General features: G+C 35.9%; 1 protein-coding gene across 6 annotated transcripts in view; it reads right to left on the minus strand.

Moving 5' to 3' along the window:
• Positions 1 to 295: 295 nt before the first annotated feature.
• DGKH (diacylglycerol kinase eta) overlaps positions 296 to 21,888 on the minus strand; it is a 185,979-nt gene continuing 164,386 nt past the window's right edge. For 5 of the 6 annotated variants that reach the window (XM_082602380.1, XM_082602381.1, XM_082602378.1 and 2 more), the window contains 3 exons: positions 21,367 to 21,486; positions 20,068 to 20,176; positions 296 to 13,553 (listed from right to left, as the gene is read on the minus strand). In XM_082602380.1, the coding sequence (XP_082458506.1) occupies positions 13,501 to 13,553; positions 20,068 to 20,176; positions 21,367 to 21,486 (282 nt within the window). In that variant the 3' untranslated portion in view covers positions 296 to 13,500. Of the gene's footprint in view, positions 13,554 to 18,447; positions 18,579 to 20,067; positions 20,177 to 21,366; positions 21,487 to 21,888 lie in introns of all 6 variants that reach the window. The other variant, XM_082602382.1, reaches the window with a different exon arrangement.

Raw genomic sequence — 21,888 nt, forward strand, 5'->3', positions numbered from 1 at the left:
GGAAGTAGGTGTGATTATAAAAGAGCAACACGGGGTATCTTTGTTATGGGTCCATGTGATGAGAAAATGTTTCAGCATCTTGACTGTGTCAGTGTCAATATCCTGGTTGCAATATTGTACTATATATAGGTTTGCAAGATGTCATCACCAGGGAGAAATGGGTAAAGGGTACACAGGATCTCTCTCTCTCTCTCTGTTATTTTTTTACAACTATATGTGAATCTACAATTATCTCAAAATAAAAGGTTTAATTAAAAAAAGAGAGATTCCAACCAAAAAGAATGGAGACTTCACACATTGTCCAAATGCATTCTTTTTATTTGAGAAGGACGATCTCAAGGCAGTGCCCTTTGGAAAAGGCATCTCTCATCATCATGTACATCGAGATCAACCATTACTCTCGGCAAAGTACAAAAATACACGCATCAGTGACTTCCATACAATAAATACATAATCATGCATCCCACGATAAAAGGCACAGAAACCTGGTCACTTAGTAGTCATAAAAATTACTAGCTACATTAACAAAGCCACCCAAATTATCAGTATAAGGAACTGTAACAATATATTCCAAAGGTGAAAACACATAAAACATCTTTAAAATAGTATGCAATAAATATCTCAATTGTATACATTTTAAAAATTATGCCATTGTAAACAGCATGTAAACAAACAAAACTCACGTTTTCTTACCATTATTAAAAGTCATTAGAGCTAAAGTTATAACCTCTGCTCTGTCAGGTATATTTCACTGGCAAGTGTACTAAGCAGTTTAAAGTTTCACTCTTTTCTGCAGCAAACAGAGCCCACTGTGTAATAAATAGATAGGATCTCCATCTTTCAGATACAAGTTTCAAAACAGACTACCAAAATGTAGTAAATTCTTATCTATAAATAATATGGCAAAGGCTAGATCCCAACTACCTTCTGCAATGCAAGGGACAAAAGGAACAATATTGTTAGGTTTTCAACATGATGATAAATAGGAGGTAAATCATGACTGATTATCTTTTAAAAAAATATTTATTTATGTGGTTGGGACGGGTGTTAGTTGCAGCACGTGGGCTCCTTAGTTGTGGCATGTGAACTCTTAGTTGCAGCATGCGTGTGGGATCTAGTTCTCTGACCAGGGATGGAACCTGGGCCCCCTGCATTGGGAGCTCAGAGTCTTAACCACTGTGCCACCAGGGAAGTCCCATGACTGATTGATTATCTTTACTGAAAGGCAGAATGAATATGCTGAATATGACGGTCAAGTGTCCAGCCTTCTGAGCCTCTTTCTTTTGTGGTCCTTTCACAACATCGAACAAAGAGTAAAGCTCTATCAAACTAAGAATTTCCTTTTGCTAGAGAACATAGAAATGGTTGATACTTTATACTGATGGAAAACGGTGACTTCCAAATATGCCTATCAAAATGTAAGTGTACATACAAGTAAGGTTTTTTCCGTACTTATTGACAATAGTTTTTTCCTTCTCATAAAGGAACCCAATTGCCTAACCATCAATAGTCAGAGAAGTTAATTTTTTATAACTCACATATTTTTGTTTTCTTTTACCTATATATCAGTGCATTGTGGCACAAAAATACCAGTAGTAGATTTACTATATGCTTAGATAAGTATGCTACCTGTTAAATATTATTACTCCCTACTCCCCGTTAAAAATAACTGAGGTGGAAACATCAACTCAGCTTCAAGTGGAGCCTTTGAAGTATACCAGAAAGCACTATTTACTTTTTCCCTCTACTGTGGGTTCCCAATGTATACTTCATATATTTTGCTGTGTGTGTCATTAATGAAGATATACGCCTTCCTAAAATGGACTTAAAATTGAACTTGTGTCCTACAAACTCATTAGTCACTTGGATCACACATAGCACCTATGGCTGTGGAAATGGGGTCCTATAGGATTGATGAAAGATGTACTTGACAAGTGATGGTCAAAAATTATTTGTGGTTGACCTGAAAATACAAAAACTGTGGACATAGAAATGGCAGTACTTATTTATGACACAGAATTTAGTTTTTTGGGTGGAAGGTGACCACTTCCCTGAAAAAATCTGAGAAATAATACTTGATTTAAAAACATGTCCTCCCAATTTCTTAAGCAAACTGTAGAAGAAGAATCATAAAAACGAACTTGAACTCTTTCAGACAAGAGCTATGTCTTATTTTCTTTGTATCCCCAGCATTAATCAAATGTCAAGTGTAGAGCAGGTAGAAAAATATCTATTAAGTGAGTGAAGTAAGAGGCCATTTAATTTAATTACATGCAAATTATGGATTTATTTAATTTTTAAAATTATTGACTTTAAAGGGCTGTTTTTTTTTGGGGGGGGGCATGCCAGGTGGCATGCAGGATCTTAGTTCCCTGACCAGGGATTGAACCCGTGCCCCCTGCAGTGGAAGCGCAGAGTCCTAGCCACTGGACTGCCAGGGAATTCCGATAAAGGGCTTTTTATGTTAACCTTTATCATAATTTGGAGACAAGGTAGAAAGCCTTTATAGAATCACAAAAGAAAAAACAGACCCTTAGGTAATAGTTTTCAGTCTTTATGTTCTATACGGGGTGAAAACAGTGGCAAACAAGCCTTCTTATATTTGCATAATAAAAAATGAAATAATCATTAACTATAGATGACCTGATATTGCACAAATTCAGTCTCTATCTCTGGTTGAAAACTATTTTTCAGAAATTTACACCTTCATTACCTTTTTAAAAATTCTTTCTCAAGTCTCATTCTTTTGTGTAGGTAATTAGTGTATGTATTTATGTAGATTGTATACACTGAATATCTGCCAAAGAGAGAGATCATCTTTAGGGCATATTTATGGATTATGAATAAGCAGAAGTCGGTAGTTATGTGAAAATTTTCTAAGCTTCAATTTTAGAAACAAGAATTCAGATTTGGTAAATATTTCTCATGAATAGCTAACAAATGATTATCCTTCACAAAGCAACTGCTCTTCCCTACTGTTTCTCTTCTGTTGGTTCTCCCAGAGTCCATGTGTGCTTCTGAATACACATCCCCCTCATGTGGACTCTCAGGGAAGTCTAAGCGTTCATTTGTGAAAGTATAAAAACACAAAGAAGTTTGGGTGCTATATTACCTTCATTCACTCAACATTTATTAAAGTCCCGTTATGTGCTAGCTAGACACCACAAAGATAAATCCAGTTGTGGGCAAGCAGATACATATATACTGAATTACTGAAATGTGATATATATATATATATTGAATTATTGAAATGCGATGTTATTTTAATAGAAGAAGTTTCAAGAGACTATGGAGCATGGATGAAATACTTAACCTGCCTGGGAAGTCAGGTAGAGTGTCATAGAAGGTAAAATTTGAACTGAGTCTTGAATTAGTTGATCTACAGCATGTGATTATGCCAAAGCACTGAACTGTGAGAAGTTCCAAACTCCTGGGTTACAAAAGGTCTCTAGAGGAAATGGTGGGTGACAATGCTAAAAATGGTGGGAAGAGGCAAGGTCATGGAGACCCTTATCCATCACACTAAGGAGTTAGGTTGCCATGCTGTAAAGGAGGGAGAGTCTAGTTAAGAATTTTTAGCAGAGGCATGACAAAACAAATCTGTGTTTTAAAAAGACCAATCTGTCAACCATGTGGAAGATGGAATAGAGGCAGGGGAGGATGAAGGTAGGAAAACTGGTCGCTGAAAAACTATGGAAAAAGCATAGGAGAGGGGCTTCCCTGGTGGTGCAATGGTTAAGAATCCGCCTGCCAATGCAGGGGACATGGGTTCGAGCCCTGGTCCCGAAAGATCCCACATGCCGTGGAGCAACTAAGCCCGTGCGCCACAACTACTGAGCCTGCAGGCCACAACAACTGAAGCCCGCACGCCTAGAGACCATGCTCCACAACAAGAGAAGCCACCGCAATGAGAGGCCCGTGCACCGCAACGAAGAGTAGCCCCCGCTCGCCACGACTAGAGAAAACCCGCACACAGCAAAGAAGACTCAACGCAGCCAAAAATAAATAAAATAAATAAATTTAAAAAATTAAAAGCATAGGAGAGAAAAATGGTAAAGGTTTGTACTGATAAAAGTCTAAACCAAGGCATTAGTGCTTTGCTTTACTGCAACTAATTAGAAATACAACATAAAATGTCAATTCAATTTTTGAGATGGACAAAAAATAAAATATGCAACTGTATAAATACTAAAAAAACACTTTGATATAGAAAAGGCTTTGGCTTATACAATTCCAAAGCAAGATTAAGTTAAGCCTGTGTTTTGTTCCATATTTTAGCTTATGAGTGTCTTGGCAGAAAAACATAATCACATAATGTTGCTATGAGAACTGTGTCATCTCTCAAAAGCTTTCTGAAAGCTTTTCAAGTAAAAGGAGGCAAGGAAACAAAAGAACTGCTCAAGTTTGCAATTCTTTCATGCTCATCATTATGTATATTTAAGAATTGCTGCACAATGGAAATCTGTAAACAGGGTAGGTTCTAATTAAAATGATAATTAATTTTAATTATACTAAGGTCAACTGTATATCAGGTCATTGTGGGAAGCAAATTTCCAGAAAAATAATTTTTTCCCATCACTGTACCAAATCATTCTGGAATCATCATTTAGAGATCTGTTATTAAGAAAACTAAGTTGTGCCATTAAGACAGATCAAAATACATGTGAATGAGCTCTGATTCAGTCTTTTCCCTTATGTCATGCAGCTTACACCCTCTTAAAATTCCAGCATTTTTAGGGGAGGGGGATGTGGCAGGAGCTCCAATGTCGTAAATAAATACCAGATTTAGCAAGGAAATCTTTAAGTCAAGGATCAGACAGTGACTGAATTCAAATGTCAGGGAAAAATAAAGTCAATATTCATTTACCCTTATCTATATTTAATAATTTTAACTAGGTTGTTCTAATTCTTTCCCCTTAATTGTACTTAGATTTCCATTATGGTAATAATTAAGACAATTTCTAGCTTAGTTTCTTTACAGGAAGTTTTGAAGGTACTTTGCATGAGAGAGTACCATTCCATGGCCAAAGAAGGTAGATAGTGATGCATGCTTCAGATCAAACAGCAAGGAAACCATTTAGAATTCACTTAGTATAGAAAGAAAGTGACGTCACAGAGTAAAACAAGGTAAGGGAGTCTGGTATTCCTTTTTTAAAAACGCTGATTTAAAGAGACATTTTCCTCTTTGGGGAGTTAATCTAAGAAAAGATGTGCAAGTCTTAGCTAAATATATATTTATAAAATTGTTGTCTGGGGTGAGTGTGAAAAAATTAAGTTACTCTAAATTTCTGAAGATTTTAGAAGCGAGTTTTTAGCCTATACTAAAATGAATAATATGAACCTGTAGTACACAGATGAACACACCCATAACCTTCTCTGGTGCTGATAGTACTAATGTAACTTCACTCATTTTTAAAATGAACAGAAAGGGATATTAATTTGGGCTTTTAATTTTCATGTGATGGGATAAAGTCTGGGAAGCTTTTCTATACATCTAAAATGACAGTGGGAAAGAAGTAGTAAATTTAAGTATGATTCACACTTACCTAGTTCCTTTTGTAAAAGAAAAATTAACAAGTACTTATAATTGATAATATTGTGTGCCATTTCTAATTAGGGAAACCAAGGCACCAAAACATCTAGCTCGTAGTAAGGACACAGTGAGCCAGTGCCAAAGTCAGTTGAGGAACCCAATAAACCTAAACCATATTCCCATCTCCAGAATCACAGAATTTAGCTATTTATAATATTGTAAATTTGAATACTTTTTTATTGTTTCAAATGAAAGGAAAATCCATCCTTGCTAACAAATTTCAAGGCTCTAAGCCTTGAAAGGTTCATGAAAATCAATCTCTTTACTCTTTATGGTCTGGTCTGACCTACATTTACCAGAGTTCTTCTTTGCGAAGTTGCTAAGCCCTTCTGACTAGTTCTCCCTACATCACTTACTAAGTTGAGAAAACACAGACATTTGCCTCATGTAATAAACACAAATATCAGGTTATCCAAACTACCTGCTTAATTGACTTCCAAATTTCAACAGTAGAATGGGCTCCCTAAACTCACTGGTTATTTTGAAAAGATACAGATACAATCCCAGACTTCACCAGTGTGACATTTTTTTGTTTTTTGTGGTTTTGTGCTCACCATACATCTCACACGTTTTGCATTTTTATAATATAAACTGAAAGATACCTATGCTCAAACTCTTGATTTCCAAAACTTTCACAAATTACCAAGCTCCTTTTTCCTTTAATTTCCATATAATGTTTCTCATATATTTTCTTTTTTCCTGCCTTCAATAATTGCTTGTGCAACAATAAAATTAATATAAAACTCTATGTCTTTTAAATTGTAGTAAATTAGTTCTTAATCTTCTACTATAGTTCTTAAATAGCTTACAATTCATCTACTGCTTACACTGTAAAACAATAAAACAGTTGAATTTAGGGCTTATTAAAGTGATTTCTTTGATATATGACACAGCCTCATGGTAAACCAGAACAGTTATTTTTCTTCCTTGAAAACGTGATTTTATTCTGTGTGGTATGTTGTGCTATTATGTTTAACATTTTTAGTTTTTTAAAAGTTGAAGAGAGAATATTTTAAAACAGAAATAATTCAAAACTCAATTAAAATCCCACTGACTTAATTGACGGAAACAGACAAACCATTATTCCTCATAGGTACTCTGACTAAAGCAGCCCAGAGTCAAATGCAAACCTGTTAAAAATATACATCCTGAAACCTAGAGCTGGAGGTATGTGAAATTTGGAGGGTTCAAGATTTTTAATGTTCATTCAAATGTCATATTGGCAGTATAAGCACTCAGATCTCTTTTACAACAAAAATTGAATATTTACTACAGAAAAGCAGTCCTGACTTGAAGATAAAATATGTATTGGCAAAATATAGCATGATGAATCCCTTGGTTACAGTAAATACTTAATATTGGTGATTTCATTTTAGGCTTTATGCCTTTTTCCATATTTATTTTAAACATGAAATTTTTTTTTTAACAAACTCCCTATTACTTTTCAGTTATCTATGATGGTAAAGAATCAGATATTTACATGGAAAAAAACTGGGCATCTGTTTGACAGAAATGAGTACTTCAAGTACATAAGTAAATCATTAACAGAGCTGTTACACTCTAAGCAACAGCAGTAACAAAGAAAAGATCTAGAATATGCATTTTGTATAAAGATTAAATTTCACGACATAATAAATAAATGCACTGATTTATACAACTTGTAAAAACCTTCTACTGATGATTATGAGTAATACTGTCTATTACTGACTTTGCTGATATCAGCACTGCCTCGCATAGAGATTCAAAAGGTAAAATACTTGCCCCCAAAGCCACAAAATATACAAAGCTGGTTTGTTATTAAATACTTTGTCTGCCAGAAGTCCTACAAACTAAAATATATCTTGGCAGTTTCAATCACCAGCGTGACTAGTTTTTTGGTATAAAAAGATAAGAAACATTTTAATATGAAAATTAATAAAACCAGTAAAAGGAGAAACCTGTTGTATAAATAGACATTTTAATGTAAAACTGAGACTTTCATTTCACTTAAGAGGAAGAAAAAATTCGATACAACTTACTTGAAGATTTGAAAATAATTATATTTTCCCAGCTCTAGATAAATATATTACTCCAATTTATTAGTCATCTTCAATATACAATATATAACTCACAAAACTGGGAATGTTACAACGCCAAAACCTTTCACAGCACTAGTTACCAGTTACCAGAACTGTAAGAAATCTTTAGCTACATATCAGCTTAATACTTAGAATATAGAAACAGATATGGCTAAGCAGTGGCAAACAATAGTGCAAACAGTAAGGACAACAAATATATTTGTTTTCCTTTTTAGCTTGTATATCTAACTGCATTATCCTACTTCAGTGGCATTATCAATTGAGTATGAAGCTTACGTTAATCCATTTAGAAAGTAACCCTATGTTCCTTTAGGTTTGATTAACTTGCTCTCGAAATGTGGTTCTATGAAATATCCAGACTATTCATAAATTCCTATACAATGAATAACTTGTAGCTAAAATGAAATATTTTATGTGGAGTTTTTATAACGTTTAAGTAGTGGCTTGGTTTCTATTTTTCCAACTAAAACTTGGAAGTGCATACAAAATTAAGAGGGAGAGGATATAAATATATGTAAATAGAATCTTAATTACATAAAGGGAATTAACCTGTTCATCTATATTAGTAATATGGGGTTTTTCTTAAACATCGTTACTGAGTTTAAGGCAGCCTCAGTTACTCTGTTAAACTTCTTTTCCTGAAAGTAACAGAAAGAAGTATACAAATAGGTACAGTCCAGCTGTCTTTTATCTCTCGGTTCTCTGTCACGATAAACTTTTACAGTTTTTTATTCTAAAGGAGATGTCTCTCAACAAACTTGGAGGAAATAAAGAGGAAACAATAATAATAAAAATTAATGCTTTGTGTATTATAAAAATCAATAATCACTGTCTCTTTAAAGTTTTGCTTGTTTCTTTAGAAGGCATCCTATTGCAAAGGCAACATATTACCCAACTGACACAGAGATTGCTATACAAGAGTCACTGGGGAGATGCCATAGCAGAGAGAAACAAGCCCCAGGCCCCATGGCACTTGGCATGGGTGAGAGCAGAGGCATGGCAGTCAAGCTCTGGAAACCACTTGGGAAGCTATTCCATTGACCAGTAATATTGAGGAATCTTCACTTCTTACTCTTTTCAGCTGATTTAAAGAACTGCCACTAACATCATCAATCTCTAAACCCATTGTTTCATCCAACCTGCATTTGAAAAATGCAAGATAAGTTCATTTTGGAAGGAGCGAGCAGGAGAGATCCTAGATGTCAAGGTTGAAAGATGTAATGTTTTTACAGCTTAATAAAAAGCGGTATCTTTAAAGAATTCACATCTATACAACAGAAAAGTCCACTATGTTGTCAACCCAGTGGGAGATAACAGGTAATTTACTTTAGAAATGATGTAGAGACGTTTCCACTCTAATTTTCTAAGTCATACTTTTGCATGGGTATTTCCTCCCTCAATTCCTGTTACAAATAACTTCTATGGAGATTAAAGTAGTGGTCTCTTTATTCATTAAAATTAGCTAAAGAATCTCTAGGCAATAATGTTTTGGTCAATTATATCACTATGTAAAAATTAAGTAAAGGCTTACTGACCATATGTCACACTGGGACAGATCTTATTATAGAATTAAATAATTTGTATTTTGAGGGTCAAGAATATACTATTTTTCAGGCACTATTTTAAGGAATTATTAACTATCTGAAAATCAGGATAAGTTAGCATAATAAGAAAGCCAGATTTTAGTCTAGCAAAACATGCCTTCTTTTAGGGTCTTAATGACACATTCACCTTACTTGTAATCATTTTGGGTCTCTCTCTCTCTCTCTCTCTTTTTTTTTGCATGCCTAATGATTCATTTAATGTGTGTATGCTGTTATGTGTCCTCAAGCATGAACTATGTCAACAGGATAATCTGATAAACGAAAGTGAAAAGTACAAGTTGTTGGAGATCAACCCGGTCTTTACTTATCTCAGTACATATTCTTCTGAAATGTTCCCTGTGACTTAAGTTGTGAACAAATGAGAATGTCACATAAGCAAATGCAGATTGTTAGTGACTTAGACATGGGGTGAGGGGCTGGAGAGAGGCCAGTTGTGTTGGCCAATCTCCTGTGTGCCACCTTATCTACCAAAATATAACCAAAATATATACTGGGTAGGTAGGGCTCATCTAGAACCTGGATTAGGAATAAGGATTGAGAAGAAAACTCAGCTGGGTGATGAATGAGTTTCAGCTCATTTCTGGGACTAGTTGGAGAAGGGATAGGAAACAGTTGGTTGGACAACAAGCTATTCTGAGAACCTTCGAAGACCTCAGATCCCTCCTACCTAGGAGAGATAAAAACGCATCTAGGCCAGGGCTAATCACCCAACAGACCTTATTAAAAGGAAGATTTTGACTCAACAGGGCTGGAATGGACTGAGATTCTGCATTTCTATAAGCTCCCAGGTGATATGGATGCTGCTGGTCCATGGACCACATTTTGAGTAGCAATGATGCAGAGCAGTGCTATCCAGTAGAATTTTTGCAGTGATGGAACTATTCAACATCTGTATTGTCCACTATGGTTACTGAGTGATTGAAATGTTGCTAGTGCAACTGAGAAACTAAATTTCTAATTAAATTAACTTTAAACAGCCACATGGAGCTAGTGGCTACAATGTAGGACAGCACAGATCTTAGACATTCAGGGATCACCTCTTCTCAGCCAGAGCAATATATGTGATGGTCCTCAAATGATCTAATCCATCAATTCATTAAGATTAGTAAGTTTCCTTTTATAAAATGCAAACTGTAAAATCAGTTTCTTTAAATTGTTTTCTTCCTAACACTTGGCTAGATGACCCACAGTGGGTGCTAAGGTGGGGCAAGATAAAAGGAGTCAGTTTGTAGTGGGACAGTTGGTGAGGAAAGGGTAGTACGTGGCAGTGAGAATTTGAGCAACCATCTCTATTGGGCACGTGGAAAAATGGGAAGCCAGGAAGTAAGCAAGAAACTCAGAAAGTGAGGTGGAGGGACAGATGAAGAGAAAAATTGAGTACTCTGAAATTTTATTTAGGCCTGACCCTGTCCCTTTCTTGACAAGTAAGTTGTTCCTCAGGAAAACGAGAAGTGAAGGAAAATGAAAGGAAGTGGATGTTCGCTGTGATTCCCCTCCAGCCCTCCCAAATTATCTACATGCAGGAGAGTCTGGTGGGGAGGAAAGATGGCAATTACAGCTGGCAATCAGGCCCAGGCTTGAGCTTCTCACCTCAGCTTATGCATGGACCAAGGCACAGAGGCCCCACCTGCACTCCCCAGAACTGGGATCAGGCCATGTGGAGAAGCTCTTCCTATCTTTGTTGTAACCCCATCTACCATGAGAAGCTGATTCCTCTGCGAGGCTGACAGTGACCTCTGGAGGCTCTGAGGGCACCATCCTGGCAAACAGGCGTGAGTGATGTCCTTTGGGTTCTACATAGCTATGCACAGACAATGCATACAGTGAAAAATGCTCTTATTTAATCAAAAAGATCAAAATTGTCATTTTAAAGAATTTCCCTCATCCAAAACCCATTTGCTGGATAATTCTAGCTAAGGATTCTGTGAACTGAGGTTCAACATATATAAGGGATGTTACTCAGGAGTGAAAAAGCAACATCAAATACAAAATCTAATCATTTACATCTTACTCTTAAATTCTGAACATGTGAGAACTAGATAATCTTTCCTATTGGCAAAGGAGAGTTTGGGGAGAGTGAAAATTGGTCACGATTTTTGCATTAATTCATTCTTTTCTAGGATTTCTTGCCCCCTTGCCTCCACCATTCCTTTTTTTTTTTTTTTGTGAACAGGGATCTGCAAGTTCAGCAGAGAGTTCTGAGAACCTGGTCTGCCTATTTTGATTTCACAGGGAAGTGCTATTTTTTTTTTTTTTTTTTTTTTTACAGGGAAGTGCTTGAAAGAGCAGGATACTTTCAGGGTGAGGGACTCTAAAAGGGACTGGAAAGGAAGACCTTTGATTTCACAGGTGTGGATAACATTAAAATAGTGAGTAGCTCTTTGCTCTTTTAAGCTACCTGATACAATTCGCTCTGGAAAATTTCCATTTATTCACAACTTAGGTAAAATATATAGTCGGACACACTTGGTCAGGAACCCATCAAGTTTCATTTATTTTTCAGATGCCCAAATTTTGTAATTTTTACTAGTAAATACTCAAGCTATAAATAAGGATAAGCATCAAATATTTAAACCCTTTTGATATAATTAAATTATATGTCGGACAATAGCTCATTTTAAATGTTGTCCCATCAATATTTTTCTTTAAGCATCTGGCAAATAAATGTCTAGAAAATATCAATGAGAGTATATTTCAGATTACATGTACATAAGTGTGCATGTACATATAAATGTATATGTGTATATATGTATATCTTTTGAGCACCTACCTAGAAGGCTACTTTATGAAAATTGTTACCACTGGGTCAGTACCCTGTTTATTTCTCTTATATAGAAGATTTTTAAACATTAGAATTAATTTTTTGGTATATAATGTCTAAAGAAAATTTATTTAAGGACATTTTTGTGACTTTTTGATATGTATGCCTTGTGCTTTCAAAGATTTTGATCATTGTAATGTTGACTCCTCATGCGCTAGACTGAAGTATAGTGGTTTACAAAAAGGAAAATAATATCTACCTGATAGGATATAAGAATTAAGTTAGATAATAATAAATAATGGAAAGCCCTTAAGAAAAAACTTGAATCTCTTTTGTTGGGAAGTTTGTGTCAGGAGTCCCTTTAGCTAGTGGGTGAGTCTGGGTGACCAATCAGTATACCAATCCTAGTTGAGACGTTGGGGAAATTCCTGGATGTCAACAAGCCTGCTATATTATAGATGCAAACAGAGTATTAAATAATTATTTAATTGAAATGAAAAATTTAAAACAGAATGTGGGAATTTTGGTACGGAGAGCTATAATAAGTTTTGTTAGGCAACAGAACATATAATTTTATGAAAATATCCAGAGAATTTTCTTAATGTGCACACCTACTGTTTATGATAGGTTGGTATAAAATTGGCTTGCATAAGATATATATCATTTGTTGATTAGGGCACAGACATGTTCACAAATTCTTAGATATAGAATATTTATGCAAAATTCCACATCAAAGAACAGAAAAGTGCCTTTAGCCAACCAAAAGGTACTTAGGTAGCAATAAATTAAATTCCATTAAAACTGACATTAAAGCTAAGTGTTACATATTAAATGTGACATGCAAGAAACAGAAAGACAATTCAGGCAGGAACATCGTGCATTAAGATTTGCATTCATTCATAATATTTGAGGGGTTTTAACCATATTCTTTGACCACTGAGAGCTAGGAATCTGAGGTGATACCAATTCAAAACACCACTTAATTTACATCTTAGTCTTCTAGCCAGTGATTTTAAGTAAGAAGCCAATGCCTCCAATAATGAAAACCAAGAAATTTCAGCTACATATTGTTATGTGGTTGCACGGTAAGAACATTCCATCTGACCAGGTTAAAGGAAAGTAAACATTATGCAATTCCACCTTTTGGACAATGCAATTGTCTCAGATTCCTCCCACCTTTTTACTAATATGAGCATATTTGAATGTGTCAGGTTTGCACAATAAGAAAATGGCTTTGTGGAATGTATTTTTTTGGCACAAAGTATTTCTAATACCTCAAATCAAAATTTTCACCCATATCAAGCCATAGAGGTGCCTCAGTGGTGCTTACTTATCTAGGTAGAAAACTACAAGAACAGCCAATGGCTCCTAAGGACTTTGTATTAAGTAGCAATTACTTTCCTTCCAAGGAATAGCACCAATATGATTACACCTCAGACTGGGGGTGTGCTCCTTCCAAGCTCTTTAATTCCCTGGAGAATTCGCTTCATATGACCCACTTTCGGTATCCCCAGGTCCTAAAGATAAAAAAAAAGGAAAAAGAGGTAGAAAGAAAGAAAAAAGAAAGAGGAAGAAGTTTACTGACAAGAGAAAAACTGAGGATTAAATATATAACTAGCTAATAACACAGTTAGCTTTCAGCTCATTCATTTTAGTTTACATTCAATGATTTAGGAAGTAAAAGTTAGAAAAGTAAGTTTATAAAACCAAAAAAACCCTGACATTAAAAAATTACTGACCAGTAAAAAATCACATCTTACACAAACTGTTAAATGTAACATTCTCATAAGTTATACACAAGGGCAATTCTTTAAGAGTCAAAATTACTTCCTCTTTTTTCTTCTTCTTTTTTTGTTTTAAAAAACACAGGTCCTTTTGTGATCTCTGAAAGAAGTGACATGTGACACCAGGGTATCCACAATTAGTCTTAAAACAACTATAAATTTCCTTGCTAAAATATTAAACTTACAAGTGAGGCCTGATCCTCAAGGAAGACTCCAGTGCCCATGACCTAAATGTGGAATTCAAATGCATTTGAACTTGCATTTAGAGCCTGTGATTTGAGTGAAATATTTAAATATTCCTTATACTTTGTAATGTATAAGTATAAACAATTACATAAACATTGGTATGTATCTGTGGGTTGATGCTTTTCCTCAAAACACTTTTGACTCTTTCCCCTCAGAATTCTTGTTTCTTAAAGGACTATCTTCCTAAAAAAGAACCAAGAAGCCAATATTTAGTTTTCAGAAATGAATGGTGATTGCAGAGTGTGCAGCACAGAGCAGGAGCTTGGAAAACAAATACTTGTTGCAGTGATAAATGAGACCCATCCAAGATAGCCATAGTATTCGCTGTCTGAAAAACTAAGAGATGGTGAAGGCCTCCCTATAGCTTCTTTAAGCGTAATGGGCATAATCAATTTGTGTGAAGTCAAATAACTTCTTCACAAAACAAAGAGTGTGAAATATTTGAAAATTAGGAAAAAGATGACTTTCAAAGCAGCCTAGAAAATATAAGGTACCACAAGATTATTTGTCTGAGAAGATACACACACACACATGCACGCGCTCTCTCTCCCATATAGTTTATGATCTCCTTGAATTCTATAGCAGCAATGCTACTGATGATTCTGAATCCTTCTGGAAAATACTCCTTCCACAGCCAGTGCTGTTTTTGAGCTTGAGATAATTTCAGGGTAACATTTTTACAATATTTAACTGACCCTGAAAAATATTTGCTCATATGATACCAGGTCATCCGCACTGAGTCTTAAGGCAACTATACATTTCCTGAGTGTGTGCTAAAACAGCAAACTTAAAAGCAAGGCCAAACCCTACAGGAAGATAGAAATGTAGAAGCATTTACAGAGGCATTTAGATTCTTTGATTTGAGTGGAATATTTTAATATTCTTTATACTTTGTGATAACATAGTTATCTGATTAAGAAATATATTTAATATTAAATATTTTATTTTATGCCATGTGCACACTGTATTCTCAAGAATAAAAACTTCTTTGAGGGCTTCCCTGGTGGTGCAGTGGTTGAGAGTCCGCCTGCCGATGCAGGGGACATGAGTTTGTGCCCCGGTCTGGGAAGTTCCCACATGCCGCGGAGCGGCTGGGCCCGTGAGCCATGGCCACTGAGCCTGTGCGTCCAGAGCCTGTGCTCCGCAACGTGAGAGGCCACAACAGTGAGAGGCCCGTGTACCACAAACAAAACAAAACAAAACAAAACAAAACAAAAAACTTCTTTGAGAGATTCAGACTCTACCCAGAATTATTATTTTGGTGTCTCGAGATGAATGTTTTCCCTAGAGTCACACTAACTTCTTAGCTATATTTTCTTTAGTTTGAGTTCAATACATTCACATCTTCTAGGAGTTAGGCTGTGATAAAGTTATGCCATGATGTTTGTTATATATTTATTTTTATCATATTCTTTAGTGTTGACTTTTTCTTTCTTTGGATGAATAGCTTTAACTTTGCAGAGGCATGCTTTGTAGATATTGTTATCCTTCTACGCACACATATACAACTTTCCAAATGGAGAAAACAAAAAAACAACCAAACAAAACCCCTGTGTCTTTACCATTTTCTTTGTTATCCCTCACTTTTTCCTACTGCCTTCTAGGAGGTAAAATAATGCAATCAGTTTATTTGTCTGTTAAAACACATTAGCAATATTTCCCCTTTCCCACCTTTAGACTGTCACTTTGCTATCTCTAGCTGTTTTGATGATAAGGAAGGAACACCTGAGCCAAGATCTGGGCAGAGTTAGCCAGGTGACGGGGAGGGGGAGAAGCATACCATAGTAGGATACACCCTTAAGGTGAGAGAGGTCAGTATTTTTAAACAAATGAAATAGGGCCAGGGTGGAAGGGTATAGCCCAGCAAGGGCCAGTATTCCATAGCAGGTTGACTATATAGGCAGACCTTGTAGGCCTCCCATAGATGCGAGTCTTTATTCTAAGTGAAATGGGAAGCCACTAAAAGGTTTTAAGCAGAAAAGTGATACACCTGATGTTAAAATGTCACTGTGCAATGTGGATAATGGATGAGAGAGGGTCAGTAGGAAGAGGTCAGTTGGAAGCTACTGACCTTACACAGGCAAGAGGAAGGACTGTGGAAAGGCGAAAGAGAAATGTATGGAGATTAAAGTCAAACTATGTGATGCGTTCAATGAGTTAGGGGGGAAACGATAAGGAAGAGGAAGGTGCTAAATATGACCTTGGGTTTCTCTAGCTCACACCCCTGAGTTGCTAAGATGTAAAGCACTGGAGAAGAGGCAGAATGGGAGTAGGACAGGAGAGTAGAAGTCTCGTGTGGACACGTTAAGACTGACATCCTGTGTGATGGCCAAGTAGCAAGTAGAGTTGGTGATATAACCCTGAAGTTTACAAATGAAGTCACAACTTTGTGAACCACTGATATATTCATAGACAGTATTCGAAGCAATGGGAATGGACGAGATTACCTAGGGAGTAGGTAACCCTTCACCAACATTAAGAGACTTTCCTCTGAAGGGTCTGCTCCCCCTTACAGCTATAACCACAGAGTACGAGGACAGCTCGTTCTCTAGCTCGGTTTTGTTCCACTGAAGGCTCTTTCTGTAAAATTACTTTCCTTTCCCGTTGCCCCACGCCCTGTTTTAGAACCAAAAGAGTTAAAATGGACTATGTCAATAAAACTTCTAAAAGAAAAGTTTTAAGGGAAAGAATGTAATTTGCATAAAAAATAAAAACAACAAAAAAGTCTCCTGAAAAACGAAATAGAAATTTTACTAACATAACTCTTAATCAGCAGCTCCTTTGTACTCTTATTTTTTTTCCAGCCAGGTCCTATCAGTCTAACTTTGACTTTTCTGTGTGAGCTTTGCTTTTTCATTCTGCAAATAACTGCTTCACTCACTGTGTGTGTGTGTTTATATATGTTTGTATATACATATAGGTAACACATACATATCTATTTATATACACACACAGTCTTTTCCTTGAACATATGATTATTCATGGCAAATGGAATGCAAGCTTCTAGAGGGCAGATGACACCTAGAGAAGCTGACATAATATATTAATCAGTAGCTATTCAATAAATATTGCTGCCTGCCAAGGATATCAGAAGCTACGCAAATATGCTGCATGTAATGATCCTCTACATTTATTTTTTGGCGTATTTAAGTGTTGAAGTCAATTTTTACTTTATGAACTGTAACACTACATATTTTGCTATGTTCCAGATTTGGGACTCAACTAAGATAATTGGTTTATCTATTATTTCATTATTATTATGGCTAAAAATGTTTAGGTATAAGTGGTGTCTACTTTTGATGTGCTAAATCTTTATGACTGCTTTATAAAAATCTATACTTTAGGTTACCCATCATGGGGTCAAAGGTCTCTACTAACGTGGTTGTAGATAAAGATCTCTACTAACGTGTTTGTAGATAAAGGCACAACTGTTCATGAATTTATTAGGAATTTACTGTCTCATAATTCTACGCATTTCAGAACCTGGTCTACAGGAAAGGAATCAATCCAACAAATGTTGAAGGCTTTGTCACTTGCTTATGAATCAATCTTGGAATTTTTAAATGGCAGCGTGTGGTAAGAAAATATAACATTACAAAATCCTACTTCTAACCCTGGGACAGAATATGCTTCTTTGGCCATTTCTATGGTTGAGTCTCCACCCAAAGAATAAAAGGGAATTGCTTGCAGACCATGAATTTATACTTTTCATTCCCTGTCATAAAAGACAAATAGGCTTTGGGCTGCCTTCTAGCAAAAACAAGGCAGAATTTTTACTTCATTTACTAAAGAAAATAATAAATTTATTTTTGAGAAGAATACAATTTTAATAATAAGTCGTGGAAAGGAAATTCGAATTTGTCTAGTTGTTTATGTGACCGCTGAAAGCTCAATTTTGAAACACAACCAAATCACAGGATTCTAAGTAGCCACTGCTGTAAGTCTCTCATCTAGTTCCATATATTAGAAAGGCTTTGTTATTGGTATTTTGAATTAATTTTTAGTTGTTAACCTTTTATGAGATATTTTCAGCAACAAATATCACCTTTCAGGTTGATCCAAAAAAATGAGCTGATGGAAATATGATCCATTTGGAAATATTAGCACAGGAACAGCCATACCAATGGATGCAGAGAAAACCTACTAAGTTCATGCTAAGCTTTAGCTATAACAGTCAGACAATGATTTTGACAGAAAAGTATTGCTGACATTCTTGCTTCAAAAGCCTACCAGGAACTCAGACCACAGGACAATGCATATTAGATTACTGCACGTTTGCATAACGTAAGCCAAGCTATAAGCACAGAACAGAACAGCACAGGAGAAAGGAGTGTTTTGCAAGAAAAATTTTAAGAGCAGAAGAGTAGCACAAAGGAAATACCTTAAGATCTCGCCTTTCCAGATGCAAGAGTTCAGCCCCTCTGATGTCATGACGGATGAAGATTTCTTTGTACTCTCCCAAATTGAGCAGATCCAGCCAAGCAGCAACTTCCTCTGTGCCCCATTTCTGAACTACCAAAGTTAAGAGCAAAACCCCCTTAATTTCTACATGCTCAATGCATTACAAAGCACAGGTTGGCCAAAGAAGATGCGAAACAGAGTACAGCGGCAGTGCTAGCAAAGGGAAAGGTTCAAGGTATTGTCTCAACAAAACTACAATTCCACTTTTTCCCATGCAAGTTTCAGACTATCAATCAACGCAAGGATCTGACTCTACAAAGACGTTCACTGCTGCGCACCTGTGCCTTTCTCTTTAGCTCAATTTCCTCCTTAAAGCCATGCAAACTGCACAGTATGTATAAAAAATGTATTTCTCATGATTAGGATCAGTAGTACAAGGTCTAAATAAGCTCTGATGATTTCCTTAAGGACCATATATGAAACTTATTATAGTTTAATTAGCTACAAATGCTAATTAAAATTTAAAATCTGACACAGGGTACAATTTTACACAGATTTCTGCTTCAGGTCTTGCTGACTTCAAGTACTGCCTTTATTGGTTTTGATGATTGCCATTATTGATAATTATAGCAATAAATGTATTGTTAAATCAATTTAATGTCATCTAAAAACTGTCAACACCGCTTTCTAAGATTAGTTGGGTTGTTATTTTACAGTATGTACAACCACTCTTTTATACATTTTACCCAACATTGATTAGCTTAATAAAAGTCTCTTTGTTTGCCACATTTGGTTTTAAAATGCCCTTCAACAGCTGCTTTACGATTGTCAAAAATAAGGTTATATATCACTTTTCAAAATGAGATGGCTAACTCAGAAGAGTTATAAAATGATTTGATTATGAAAGGCACCTACCATCATATACACAGAACTTGAAGGTCTTTAGCAGTAGTACAGCATTAAATTTAATCTCTAAGGAAAGGTGGAAAGGGAACTTGAAAGAATACCCAAGAGAGAGTTTAATCTTTGCTTGAGAATACAAGTGTCACAGTGGACTGTCATTACTGAGGGGCTGAAATGGCATCGTAAGTCCTTAAAAGAGAAGGAAGAGAATATATAACTTGAGGTGGAAAATATATCTAGCAAGTTAAAGGAGTAAACGAAAGTTTCTACGTTCCATTTATCAAAATGATATAGATTTTGCACATTGAAGAAGGAAAACGAATTACAAGCCTTGAATTATTGTTGAGCAAGACGAAGACCCATCTAACAGACATGCTGACATTCACCCAGCAAAGTAGAAGCAAATCAGCAACCACCTTGTAGACTTGTTAACTGCATGACTACAGACTCCTACTCATATCTGGATTTATTTTAGGTGTGATATGATTTTTTTATTATGGTAAAGTGAACATAAAATGAAATTCACCATTTTAACCATTTTATGGTGTACAATTCAGTGGTATTTAGTACATTCATAACACGGTGCAATAATCACCACTCTCTAGCCTCAGATCACTTTCATCCCCTCAGTGATATCACCTCAATACGTTATTTTTTTCATAATGTTATACTTTCCCTTCCCGTGTGGATCACCTACCAGCCTGTGAACTTGTCTTCTGCTTCTGAACCTTTTCCTTTTTGAATTTGGGCACAATACGAAATACCGTGCTTCTGCTGTTTCTCTTGGTGCAATCCATGGGGGGCTCCTGTTCGAGTCGAACAAGAAGAGAATTTTCTCAGGATATTAAGAGAAGAAAAACCCACTCTGATAGCACAGATAACATAGATGTAAGTTACCCACACAAAATATGGTTGAAGTGATAACTTCTTCCCCAAAAGTTCATGATGTTACGTACTCCTGAAAAGGTACTGATTCCCATAAGATGCCTTTGTTCACATAAAAGCTTTTTCTCATTTGTTCAAGAAAAGTGCATTTGAAAGTAGTCTCCCCTGACCTGTGGTTTCCCTTTCCGCGGTTTCTGTTGCCTGCGGTCAACCACGGTCTGAAAATACTACATGGAAAATTCCAGAAATAAACAATTCATAAATTTTAAGTTGAGCACTGTTCTGAGTAGTATGATGAAATCGTGAGCCATCCTGATCTATCCCGTGTGGGATGTGAATTATCCCTTTGTCCAGCGTATTCCCATCTGTTGGTCACTTAGTAGCCATCTGAGTTATCAGATCAACTGTTGTGGCAGCACAGTGTTTGTGTTCCAGTCACACTTATTTTACTTAATAAGGGCCCCGAGGCACAAGAGTAGTGATGCTGGCAATTCAGATATGCCAAAGAGAAGCTGTAAAATTGCTTCCTTTAATGAAAAGCTGAAAGTTCTCGACTTAATAAGGAAAGAGAAAAATCGTATGCTGAGCTTGCTAAGACCTACAGTAAGAACGAATCTTCTGTCTGTGAAATTGTGAAGAAGGAAAAAGAAATTCATGCTAGTTTTGCTGTTGCATGTCAAACTGCAAAGGTTATAGCCACAGTGCATGAGAAGTGCTTAGCTGATATGGAAAAGGCATTACATTTGTACAATAAGATATTTTGAGAGAGAGAGAGACCACATTCACATAACTTTTATTACAGTATATTGTTATAATTGCTCTATTTTATTATTCGTGATTGTTGTTCATCTCTTACTGTGCCTAATTTATAAATTAAACTTTGTCTTAGATATGTATGTATAGGGAATAACATAGTATATATAGGGTTCAGTACTCCTCTGAGGTTTCAGGTGTCCACTGGGGGTCTTGGAACGTACTTCCTGCAGATAAGGGAGGACGACGAAATTCAAAATGTATTTTCCCCTGAACATCTCTTCTTCAAAGGATATATTCAAATTCTATTGTCACAAAGCGTACACATTTATAAAGAAACAGGACAAATTTTACATACCTCATCCTCATTTGGGTGTAAGATATAATAAAGCCAAGGGATCTCTGTTAATTTCTGTAGCTCCACCTCCACGGAATGCAAAGCATTGGATACCCGCTCTTCATGTGGAGATTCCAACTGCTATTTGACCAGCAGATTAAAAACAAAACAAGCCTCAGTGACCAACCTCAAATAGAATAAATTATTCTACTGACACTGAACATCCTCATCTCTTATCAGACGAGGCTAGATTGTTATTGGTTTTAATAAAAAAGAATATGGAAAAAAGAACAAATTTTTTATACTGAGTTCATTTAAGCAAATCTGAATAGATTTATTCCTTACTTCCCAAAGATGATATAAGTAGCTAGTGTGACTTTAATAATTTCACAGAGAAAAGTATTACTTATGGTGATGTTTTTTCTATGTAAATCCAACCCTCCTCCCTTCCTATCCATGCATCCGTCCGCCCATTCTGCCGGCTTGCACTAGGGAGTAATCTCATTATTCTACTTCTTTGTGGCAAAAATCATTCTGATTTAC

This window comes from Mesoplodon mirus, assembly GCF_964341445.2.
Source record: "Mesoplodon mirus genome assembly, chromosome: 17".
NCBI classification, from domain to species: domain Eukaryota; kingdom Metazoa; phylum Chordata; class Mammalia; order Artiodactyla; family Ziphiidae; genus Mesoplodon; species Mesoplodon mirus.